Source organism: Chenopodium album, chromosome 22 (genome assembly GCF_948465745.1).
Source record: "Chenopodium album chromosome 22, dcCheAlbu1.1, whole genome shotgun sequence".
NCBI lineage: Eukaryota > Viridiplantae > Streptophyta > Magnoliopsida > Caryophyllales > Amaranthaceae > Chenopodium > Chenopodium album.
The window spans coordinates 28,736,730-28,750,000 of NC_137855.1; the positions used below are offsets into that span (position 1 = coordinate 28,736,730).

The 13,271-nt window shown below is 37.5% G+C and overlaps 1 protein-coding gene across 1 annotated transcript; it reads right to left on the reverse strand.

Moving 5' to 3' along the window:
- Positions 1–10,920: 10,920 nt before the first annotated feature.
- On the reverse strand, positions 10,921–11,334 carry LOC145604133 (uncharacterized). The gene has a single exon (XM_081660085.1). It carries the CDS (start codon positions 11,332–11,334, stop codon positions 10,921–10,923), a length of 414 nt encoding a protein of 137 aa, XP_081516211.1.
- Positions 11,335–13,271: the final 1,937 nt, after the last annotated feature.

The following is a 13,271-nucleotide window of genomic DNA, read 5'->3' on the forward strand; positions in this document are numbered from 1 at the left end:
GTTGGTCTGTATAGACCACAATTGAATGTGCTAAAAAGTATGGCCGCAGCTTCTTTGATGCCATGTACAAGGCCAGGCCAAATTTTTCAATTGGGGGGTACTTCAGCTCAGCATTGTGAAGTACATGACTGATAAAATACACCGGGACCTGATGGTCGTCCCTTTCAGCAAGAAGGACGACACTTAGAGAGTGTTCGGAGATGGCAAGATAGATATATAGCTTCTCATTCTTGAGCGGACTGACGAGGCGAGGCAATGTATGCAAGTGATTTTTCAACTGTACGAATGCTTCCTCGGCCTCCTCTGTCCACTCGAACATGGCTTTCTTCTTAATGGTTTGAAAAAAGTAACGGCACTTATCCCCTGATCTTGACAAAAATCTTCCAAGGGCTGCTAAACAGCCGGTCAGTCTTTGCACTTCCTTGATTGTTCTTGGAGACTTCATGTCAAGGACGGCTTGAATTTTTTCAGGGTTGGCCTCGATTCCACGTTGATCAATCTAAAATCCGAGAAACTTGCCGGACTCAACACCAAATACACACTTCTTTGGATATAACATCATCTTATGCCGCCTGAGTTCGGCGAACGTTTCTCGTAGATCCTTGAGATGGTCGGCCGGCTCTTTTGACTTGACAATCATGTCATCAATATATGCCTCCATGTTCCGGCCGAGCTGATCTCTAAAGACCGTATTAACAAGCCTCTGAAATGTAGCAGGAGCATTCTTGAGGCCGAATGGCATAACCTTGTAACAGTACAACCCCTGCTCGGTCACAAACGCTGTTTTCTCTTGATCTTCTTCCCACAAAGGAATTTGATGGAATCCGGAGTATGCGTCCATGAAGCTCATAAGGGCGTGTCCGGCCGTAGAGTCAACCAAACGGTCAATCTTAGGCAAGGGGAAGCTATCCTTAGGACATGCCTTGTTCAAGTCCGTGTAATCCACGCACATCCTCCAAGTCCCATTCGGCTTTTTCACAAGAACTACATTGGCCACCCAATCTGGGTAAAAGCATTGCCGAATGAAACCGGCGTCCAGCAGCTTTTTTACCTCTGTTGCGGCCGCCTGATTCCTCTCTTCTCCGTGATTTCTCTTCTTCTGGCGGACAGGCTTTATCAAAGGATTCACGGCCAACTTGTGCACGGCCAGGTCAGGACTTATTCTTGGCATTTCACCAACTTCAAATGCAAACACATCTTTGAATTCCCTTAACAGCTGAACCAACTCATCCCCAAGCAATTCCAAGGCTATAGTGCCGACACTAACTGTCCGTTCTGGGTGGTTGGAGTCAAGCACTATATCCTGGTGGCTGCCGGCCAGCTGGGGCCTCAACTCATCTGGCCGGCCGACAGTCATTAGTTGCTAGGCTTCTTCTGCCCTGGTCGCCTTACGCTTCTGGCCGACCTGGTATGTTGGGAGTGAGGTTCCTTCTTCCTTAATCTCGGACAATTTTGGGCCGCGTGCTGTTGGCTTCACGGCCAGCTGATTACATTCCTTAGCCATTTTCTGACTTCCTTGAATTGTTCCAATTTTACCGTCCGACCTTTCAAACTTCAGCAACATCAAATGGGGCACTATGACCGCCTTGGCTGCATTGAGAGTAGGGTGGCCAAGGATTACATTGTACCCAGTCAATTCTTTTACCACAAGGAAAAGGACGACCATGTCTCTTCCTTCACCCTTCTGCCCGAAACGGATGGGAAGGTCAATCCGTCCAACTGGATGAATGACATTCCCCCCAAATCCTACTAAGGGGTGAGTTATATCTTGGAGAGCATCTTTTGGGAAGCTTAAATTCCTCAAGGCAGAGAGACTTATGATATCGGTCGAACTGCCCGTATCAATCAATATCCGTCCCACCTTCAAATTTGCTATTTTCATTACAAAGACCATGGGATCATTGTGCAAAGCTCTGACCTCTCCACGGTCAGCCTCACTTATGATCACTTCAGGAAATGGCTCGGCCTTAACAACGTCCGTCTGCATCATATTTGACAAATTTCGAACGTCCTGCTTGATTCCTTTCATGGTAGGGCCGCCTGAAGCAAAGCCTCCTGATATGACGGCCACAAAACCTGAATCAGTGCTATTCCCATCATCTTCCTTGTCATTCTTCTTTTCACTTTGTTGCTTTTTCTCGGACGTGTTGTCTGTCCGCTTGAAGGTGAATTTGGACTTGGTCACATAGGGTTTCAGCAGACCCTTGTCGGCCAACTTATCCAACAGTCTCTTCAAGTTGATACACTCATTCGTGTCATGACCCACATCCTTGTGGTAATGACAATACTTGTTTTTGTTTCTGTACTGGGCCGAGCCTCTCAAAGGCTGAGGCTTCTCAAACTCAAACTTGTCTTTTATCTCCATCAAAATGGAGTAACCATCCTTGTTGAACTCATACTGAGGCTCGTACGTCTTGCTTTTCTTTGACCTGGGTTGCTTGTCATCAGCTACCCAGATTTCTTTTCTTTTGTTTCCTTCTTTCTTTCGACCGACCGAGTCTTGCTGAGAAGATTGCCTCTTCTCAGCCCCCTTGGCCGGCTGTTCTAATTTGGTGAGCGAACAAAAATCCGCGGCCTCAATATAGGCTTCGGCTTCTCGCAATACACCTGCGTATGACCGAATCTTTTTTCTTACCAAATCAAACTTAAAACCATTATGCCTTAATCCCCGGAGAAATTCTAAGTAAGCCATTTCGTCCGGAAGATTATGAATTTGGGCTTTTTCTTGGTTAAACCTTTGGACGTACGAGCGTAGTCCTTCATTCTTTCCTTGGACAATTGTAGCCAAGTTGGGACTTGTCTTTCTTGGTGGGATGTTGTATGAGAAGTTTCCCACAAACAACAAACTGAGGGTGGTAAAGCAATTGATGCATCCGGCTGGAAGGCAGTTAAACTAGTCCTGGGCCACCCCTTTGAGAGTGGCCGGGAAGCATCTACACCATGTAGCATCATCTACACTTTGCAAGTACATCAAGTTCCTGTACGAGGTAACATGCTCTTCTGGGTTGCCCGTACCATCATAGGCACCCACTAGTACACTCTTCACTTTTGCTGGTTGAGGGGATGCTAGTATGTCTTGCGAAAACGGAGGCGGCTTATCTCCCAAATTCAACAAACGCATTTGCCAATCAATAGGCTGAGGCTGAGCGGACGTTCCAGCCAGGTAGGGAGTCTGGCCGAACATCTGACCATACGGCCCATATTGCCCAAAAACTTGGGGAGTTGGTTGTATCAACCCATGGAGTACTTGAGGGGGCTGATATTGCAATGGCTGAATTGGACGGGGAGTAATAGTATGGCTCTTGCTGGAAGCAGCCGTGTTGGTGTATTGGGAGAAAGATTGGTTGGAGACTTCATCCGACATGGTTGGGGTAGAGGCCGTGTCAGAGTATGCGGCCCTCTCCCTTTGCCTGTGCCGAATGTAATCCCTTGCGTCTTTGAAACGCTGTGACGGCTCAGTCTCAACTCTTTTTGGTTGTCTGCCCCTCCCCCCAGCCGACTGTGTTTTCGCCAGCAGGCTAGAGAAGTTGGTCCGTGGGACTCGGGGAGACCTTCCGTGCGGACGACGGAATGGGGTGTTACCAGCATCAGTTGCATTGGTCTTGTTGTTGGCTTTCTTAGAGGTGCCTCCTCCCCCCTTTTGCTGGGTAGCCGCCAACTCCTTGCGGAGCTTAGTCAGCTCGGCCATTAAAGCAGCTGGAGTAACAGGAGGTTGTTCGGCCTCTTCAAATGAGGCAGTCAAAGGATTGCTTGAGTGTATGGTATTACGTATGTCCTCTACATATCCATCCTCGCCTGGACGAGGTCCAGAATTAAGTGTCTGACCATCTATTGCCATAACGGACGAGTATCCCCACAGACGGCGCCAAATGTTTCGGGGTTTTTTGTGATTCCCTCGGATACTGGTCGCGCTCTGCTGACAAAGACTCGGACACCTGCAAAATAACGAATATTCCGGTGATCGGAATATTCGCCTCCGACGCTCAAGTTAGTGAACGGAAACGGAAAAGGCTAGCGAGAGAAAGTAGAGAGAAGTTGGAGCGTTTTAGTGCTCTTGTATTAATGTCACCTCAAAATTCACCCCTCCCATCATAAATGATTGGGGTATATATAGGGGTGGGAGCATGTGCCCCCTAGGGTTTATGCTCTAAAATCTCGTGACATGACTGGCTGCGCAATCAGAGGTCGCCACGTGTCGTGGGGGGCGCCGTTTTACGGCTTTCAAGGTTTTCTCGGGATTTGGGCCTGAGGTCATCAGGGCCCTTTTCTCTTTCTGATTGCAGCATTGGGGCATTTAGAGATGGCTGACAGGTGTCACCATGACACGTGGACACGTGTCTCACTCTCATAGGGCCACGTGTCGCCTGTTTATTGGGCCACATGTCACTATGAGATTGGGCCACGTACCTGGGGTATTTTTACCCTAAACACATTCTCTCTTGAATTTGTTCATCATTTTGTTTTAGATTGAAATCCTTCATCACCATTATATTGTTGATCACCATGTATTAAGTTCGAATTTTGTCCCCTCTATTTTCTCTCTAAGCTAGTTTATTTTACTCTCTCTTCAATTTGTTCATCATTTTGAATTTTACTAGTTAAATTCCCGTGCAATGCACGGATTTTACTAGATCCTGATTTGGCCCGACCCAAACACGACTTGAGTACAGGAACTGATAGCTCTACTAATCTATTACATATTACTAAAGACGAACCTAAAATGACACGTGCGTGACAGCATTATATTGAACATTTTCCCTTCAAAAGTATTTGCTTTAAAAAAAAAATTTCTTACCATAATGAAGGATCATTGTATCTAAATAATGAGATTTGCTTTACATAAAATCTAAACTAAACTTTCAATAATATTAAATCACTCATTATAGTATTATATGTGATTATTTTTATTTATATACTTCATACTTTTTAATAATTGATGTCAAGTATTATATGTGATTATGATTACTTTGTATTAAACAACCGTGCATCTAATGCATGGGAATTAATGTTGTATTATAATTTTAGTTGTATTATAATTACTTTGTATTAAACAACGAACTATTTCCTAACATCAAGGGAAGTCAACTTCATCTCTCTCAACCAAATCTACCACCTAAATACCTATAAAAGGGGGGCAATGACTATCCATAAAGGGAAATTATACACAACTTATTCCAAGCATAAAACACCCAAAAATAATACAATACAAAATACATCATCAAAAGACCCATCACTAGGCTCTATTCGACAATCTAAAATGACGACATGTCTTTTTTGATGGTTCCACAAGTTGCAATGATTAAATTGATGATTATATATCCTCTCAATGACTATAAGCCTATAATGTATACTTAATCTTTTGTTATTATGAGTATGTATTTTTTTACTATCTATGGCATTACACGCACGAATAATTATTGTATTTGTATCAATAATGGCTATAACTCACGTATCATATATAGTGAATTGGTGGACAAGTAGCCACCCGCTATAACACACGTATCATAGTGCAGGAGTGCCTTTGTCGTATCCGAAATTATGTTGGAGGTGAGGTGAAGGTTTTAACAAGTGGAATATTGCAATCACGGCCAATGCCTTGATGTTTAATTAGTAGGTTAAAATTTGCATAGGATTTAGTAAAGTGTAACCAAATGACCTTTTTCTTTTAGGAAGATTGGTTACACTTAGACTTGGCAAACGGGTCGTCTGGGTTGGGTTTGGGTCGAGCTAATTCGGGTTAGCAAATATTCGGGTTGGATACGGGTCAGGTTGGCAATAATTTTATTACTGTCTATGGCAAATGTTGTGAATATGCATGGCACTCATAGGAAGTGGAAATTGTCATACGATTAGGGACAAAACAAAGTAGGGAGATGCCAACAAGTTTTTAAGGAACTTGTAAACCGTTCACGGATCATTTAAAGCAACCATGATTAAGGGATAGCGATAGGCAAAAACGATTGACCCGTGAAGGTTACACCCTAGTTATAATCCATGAGATTATTAACTCTATATGGTTCGGAACCACGAAAGGAGGATCGGGGATGATAGTACGAAGTGAGTCATGGAGTCACATTCGCCCGTATTGGCCTCTACTCGATTCTTATAGTGAAAAGTATTTGTTGCGATCTCAAAGGCATGCAAATAAAGATTCAATTTGCTCCAAACTATTATTAGGCTAAATTGGTTGTATATTAATGCAACACATGATTCTAATATATTGTGACCACTTGATTAAACAACAAGGCTAAAAAGTAACCTAAACCAGTTGTCCAAATTATCTTATTAGGCGTTATATTCAATTACATATTCCCTTTAAACATGCAATATGGTGATCAATAAATAATAATAGAATAAAAATCAATATTGGAAGCGTAGAGCTACGAGTAAAGTACGGAGTCTGGGAGTGCTTAAGGGATGTATTGTGGAAGAACAAGGTAGGCTAGTGTTTACATTAAAGCAAGAGAGAGAAGAGAGAACGATTGTTGCATGGTGCCTCAAAACTGAGGAAATCAGCCTCCTATTTATAGAGAAAAAGAGTAGGGTGAAGCTCGGAACCCTAGAAGTGAAGAGTGCTGCGGAAAAAACCCTAGAAAAATACCGTGTCACGAAAAATTTGCCATGCTGCGCTGGCATTTGCCGTGTCACGGCAGAAATTGCCGTGGCGCGGCGAATTCCAGTTATACGTGTTTTTAAAACTTTGATAACTTTTGATCCGTAACTCGAAATAAGGCACATAATATATCGTCGGAAATCTTATCAAGTCTACTTTCCAACCCATTAGAATCCGATCAAAATATTTTGTAGATTTTAAGATATGGCTGTTTTAGTGCAAGGGTGCTGGTTTGGGCTGAGTTTTGCTTATATTTTTCTTCGTTTTAAATCAAAATTGGGCTTATGGTATATCGTTGGAAAGCTTATTGAAATTCCTATCTAACCAAATAATATTTGGATCAAAATTATATGGCCACAAAATCAGTTTAGCTCAGTTTTTTGATGTGGACACTAAAAGTGGATAATAAGTTATGGTTTGGGCAAACTCGGCTAAGAATTAGGTTGGTTTATGTAGTGTATTGGATTATACATGGATTCAAGCACTCCAAAGATTATATACTCAACCCGACCAATAATGGCAGTGAAAAGTTGTTCATCATCCGGTTTGGCTTTGTAATACCCCGTATTTTTATTATTATTTATTATTATTGTTATTATTATTATTATTATTATTATTATTATTATTATTATTATTATTATTATATGTACATATATTATTGTAGGCGTCGTTTGAAGTGTGCCTCGTACGTTAAAGCATGTGAGAATATGCTTGGCACTCTTAGGAAGTGGGAATTGACATTACGATTAGGGATAATGATTAGGGACAACGATTAGGGACAAGGAAAGTAGGGAGCCGCCAACAAGTTTTTAAGGAACTTGTAAACCGTTCACGGATCATTATAAGGCAACCATGAATAAGGGACAACGATAGGCAATAACGATTGACCCGTGAAGGTTACACCCCATTCATAATCCATGAGATTACTAACTCCATATGGTTCGGAACCACGAAAGGAGGATCGGGGATGATGGTACGAAGTGAGTCATGGAGTCACATTCGCCCGTATTGGCCTCTACTCGATTCTTATAGTGAAAAGCATTCCTGTGATCTCAAAGGCATACAAACAAAATATTCAATTCGCTCCAAACTATTATTAAGCTAAATTGGTTGAATATTAATGCAACACATTATTCTAATATATTTGTGATCACTGTGATTAACAAAAAGATTAAAGGAACCTAAACCGGTCGTCCAATTATCTTTTTAGTCGTGATTTCAATTACATATTCCCTTTAACATGCAATATGGTGATAAAAAATAATAATAGAATAAACATCAATATTGGAAGCAATTCAACAATAATAGCATTAGTGCAAATCAATTAAAAAAATAATCATGATACTAGCAATTAATATAAAATAAAATAAGTAATTAAATTAATTAATTACTCACATTGCGCGTGTTCCTTTCAATTGCTACATCATGAATAAATTGTTAGTAACTTCAATAAAAAATAAATCAAATAAAAATTAAATTAAATAAAAGTAGAGTTGATTTGATCCAAACCCTCAGTTATTTGTACCTTTCACGCCTTGGTTTAAGGACGGAACCTCGGGTGTTATACGGACTGCTTGAAGTGCTTAAGTGAAGAATAGGGTTTAAGAATATAGGTTTAACGCTTAGAATATGAGAGAGAGAGAGAATGATTTTTGGTGTAAAAGTGTAACACCCCCAAATTACTCTCTAATATTAACAATAGTAATCCAACTTTAGGGAGTAATCATGGGAGTATTACCGCCACGTGATTACGTAAGGCTTAACAAATTTTGCAGCGGAAAATAGTACTTAACTTTCATTAATGATAATAATAGTAGTAATAATAGTTTGACACACTTTCAAAGTAACTATACTACTAATGCTATGTTTATTAAGTTAAACTAGGTGATCACCGCCCATTGTTCCCAATGCAACACATAGTTCATGTTGTCCGATCGCCACCACCTATCTACTAATCAAAATGATAAGTAGGGCCAAGCCAAAACAAAACAAATACGTACTAGCCAAAATGCTAAGTACATACAAATGCTAGTCATGTGAAATCAATTTAATTAATTAATTAAATATGCTTTCGAAGAGATTTAACTTTAATAAATCATTATTTACCCAAACCATTCATGAATAGAAATTCATGTATAAAAACTTGTCAAAAGAACCAATTTCCGAAACAACCAACTTTCCAAAGATAATTCCGAATAGGGTGGATCAATCCTCATTTTCGTAAATCATTTTACCACCTAAGTGTGCACACCCCCCAAGCTAGTAACTCCTTTACATAGTGCTATCAAGGGGAAAGACTAGGTCATACAAAGTCCATAGTCTTCAACTTACTCCGCATAGTGGGAGTTAAAAATCCAAAGATCCAAGGAATAAATCCTGATAAATAAACTTTCCAATATCCCATAATCGGGATAATTTAAACAATAAAATCTTCCTTTTTAAACACTTTGAATATCAATACAAGTTTATAATCAACCACATAAAATATTTAAACATTTGAGATTAAACAATTAAAACATGTTTCACCGAAATATATTTCACAATTATTTAGCATGGTTCGAAATCACTTAACATGTAAATCACGTTTTATAAAAGTCACTTTATAAAGATCTAGCCACGTGTACGTACCTCGATCTTTGTACACAATTACGGAGCTCCTAATTTCGAACCCGAAATTCCTCCTATAACAAACCAATAATCCTAATCAAATACTTTTCAACCCATAGACACGATGACTTAAAATACCGACTTTGACTAGTTGTGCATGACCAATTTATCATCATAACCCTTTTAAAATTAACACTTGTATTTATAAAATAATCTTTAACTATCCGTAATAATAATAATAAAAATTATACTACTAATAATAATATGAGTAGTAGTAGTGATACGTAGGTAAGTAATAGTATGATAGTGGTAATTGTAGTAGTAGCAACTCAGCAGCAACAACTACAATAATAATAATAATAATAATAATAATAATAATAATAATAATAATAATAATAATAATAATAATAATAATAATAATAATAATAATAATAATAATAATAATAATAACATAACAATAACAATAACAATAACAATAACAATAATAAGAATAATAATAATAATAATAAGGTAGTACGTAGGTAGTAATAATAGTAGCAAAATATCAACAACAACAACAACTACAATACTTACAACAACAACAACTATGATAGTAATAATAATAATAATAATAATAATAATAATAATAATAATAATAATAATAATAATAATAATAATAATAATAATAATAATAATAATAATAATAATAATAATAATAATAATAATAATAAGAATAATACTAGTAATAAAAAGAAGAAGAAGAAGTAGTAGTAGTACTAGAGAAAGAAGTGTATGGCTTACGGTGCAATACAAGGAAGGAGGGGGCTGCTCTTTGTGGTGGTCGGTGGGTCGCCGACTGGTGGTGCACGGCTATGGGAGGGTGGTGTAGAGGGGAGAAGCTAGTTGGAGGAAGAAGTATGAAGAGGATTTTAGAGAAGAAGATAGAGTGAAGTAGCCATATGTGTATGGCTATTTATAGAGCATTCTTGACACTATTTCACCCTTCACCATTAATGGAGGAAGCAAGTGGGCAAGTGGGTGGGTTTTCCTCCTCTTGCCGACATGCTCTAATTGATTTTTTATACTTATCATTAAATTGATTTATATATATACATATATATATATATATATATATATATATATATATATATATATATATATATATATATATATATATATATATATATATATAACTGTGTGTGTATATATATATATGTGTGTATATATATATATATATGTATATATATATGTATATATATATATTGAAGTAGTATGCTAGGCAATTGATGTACAAATTTTGTGTAGTACTAGTGTACTAATATATGAATTGAAATGGTGAATTTTGTACTATGTTGTCCGAATCGGGTATAATTTATTAACGGTTGAAAATTTGATTTGGGTACGACAAATTTTTGACTTGGCTTGTATAATTAAAATCAACATAAAATATAGATATATAAAATAATCATATAAATATTTTGTATGATAAAATATATCGGGAAAACCCATATTTAATAATTATTAAACGACTTAAAAATATGAGTAAAAAGTTGGTTAAATAATCCAAGTTAATATAAATTGACTCATGCACAACTTATAATGACTCAAGATGACTCAAACTATGACTCAGACGCAACACATAGCGACTCAGAATGACCCAAAACTAACCAAAATGGGCAAAAGCGCGAAACTCTATCGCATTCTACCCCCCTTAAAAAGAGTTACACCCCCGTAACTCGACTACTAACCTCAGAAAACAACTCTGGATATCTTTTCCTCATATCTGCTTCGGCTTCCCAAGTAGCTTCCTCGGTTTTATGGTTTGACCATAGAACCTTTACTATCTTAACATCCTTGTTCCTGGTGCTTCTCACCTTACTATCTAAAATCTTCACAGGCCTTTCCTCATAAGTCAAGTTCTCGTCCATCTCGATAGTTTCAGGCTGTAAAACATGGGAAACATCTGGTATGTATTTCCGAATTTGGCTCACATGGAACACATTGTGAACTCTATCTAGCTCTTTAGGAAAATCAAACTTGTATGCTACTTTTCCCACCTTTTGGATGATCTCGTACGGTTTAATGTATATCGGGCTTAGCTTTCCTCTCTTCCCGAACCTCATTACTCCCTTCATCGGAGATTTTTTTTTCTTTATTTATGTATATATATATATATATATGTATATCTATATATAATTATTTATTTATTTACTCCCTTCATGAGTTAATTGTTTGTATGGAATGTTGATACAAACATACTTTATTGGATTGGTTTGTTAACCACATTTAGATTATTAAAGGATTGGAATTGAATGTTTTAAGTAGAATGAATTTATTAATTATTCCACAAGGTTATTTATTTATTTATTTACTACTCAATCATGATTTATTAGTATGTTGAGTAAAGGTGGATTAAGCCGAAATGGCTAGGTGGGTTGACTATGTTCAACAATTTTGGATAATTTGGAAGTTTAATGGAATTAAAGGTTAATTTGTTATGTGATCACCATTATCCTAAATAAGATTAAAAGTGCATTGATGTATGATTGTTACGTATGGTCTACTTGAATGAGTCGGATATTAATTAAAATTGTAATCACGTAAAGTGAAACATGGATGAGCAATAAAACTCTAGAAAGTGTGCACTTCTAGAGTATTGACAATTATGGGTTGGGGTACACGGTGGTAGCCCGTGGCTTTTCGAGGCTTGTTTGATCAACATGTCCTCTTCTCTTTTGGTATTTACATTTTATTTTATAGTGAAAGTTAGATGGGATCCTAGACTAACTTTGTGAGAATGGAGTCGCGCCCATTCTTGCATCGTGCTAAACTTTTATTTCAAATGGTCATTTGGGACCAAAATGATTTGGTGGATTGGACAACCTCGTCTATTCCTTACTCCAAACTAAATTAATTAAATTAAATATAGAGTCAGGTGTTTGGAATTAATAAGTATGTTGAGTCAATTGAATTGTTTAAGTGTGGAGTCTTGATTATTGAATTCACGTTGTGTGTTCATTTACTTTAATTAATTGAGCATGCTAGGTTTTGTACGTTGTAGCTTGTATGTACTCAGCTTTGCTGATTGCGTGCTTTTGTGTGTGTCTTTCTTTTGGTCATGGCCTTCGCCTTTCAATGACTCTGTGATGATCCAATTATTACACTGTATTATTGGAGAGCAGTATCGCACAGGTTAGCTTGATGATGTGAAGTTCGGGGATTTGACATACGCATTGTCAAGGGATTGGTGTGATTGAGAGTATTCGATTCTTGTGTTGAACTTATTTATGCTTTGCTATTTCGTTTATGTTTTGGGATTTTGAATATTGGTTTGGTTTTAATAAGGCCTTTATATGGTTCCAATTTGTAAGCTTTGACTTATTCGTTTTCTAAACTATGTTATTTTAAATACTTGAGTTTTTTTTTTCCGCTGCGATACTTTGATAAAGCTTCAACGTTTTAACACGTGGCGGTAACATGTCAATAGTTCTCCACTATTTTATTTAAAGTAAGTAGTTTGGAAAAGGTAGAATTATTGGGGTGTTACAATCTTTGTATTATTATTATTATTTTATTATGATTATTATTAATTTTGTGATTAATTGAGTAATTAGTATTAGTACTTTTATTGTTGTTGTGATCAATGTTGTGGCTCTTTTTTTCATTATTTTACTTAATATTTTTTAGAGATTTAAAATGAGAGTGAATGAGGTTAGAGAGTGAAATATGTGACTCGTTGAGTAGAAACTCCATCTTTATATGCTAGGGGTAAAAAAGGAAATTCCTTATAAAAATGGGAGCGTTAGTATGTAATTTGCGAGCGGCGTTAAACAACACCCGTTGTTTTTTATGCTAATTTTGGAGTTTTGTTGTTAATTAGTTGGATTAGTTTTTGTTTGGGGGAGAGGGAAGTGGAGGGGGTGGCCGGCAGGCTAACGGGGGCTGGGTTTGGGTTTGTTTGTGTATTTTTTAATTTTCTATAATTAATTTAATTTTAAATTTTTGACATTAAACCAATTTTTTTACCTATTTATTAGGTTACCGGTCACTTGAGACCGCTGGAAGCAAATTG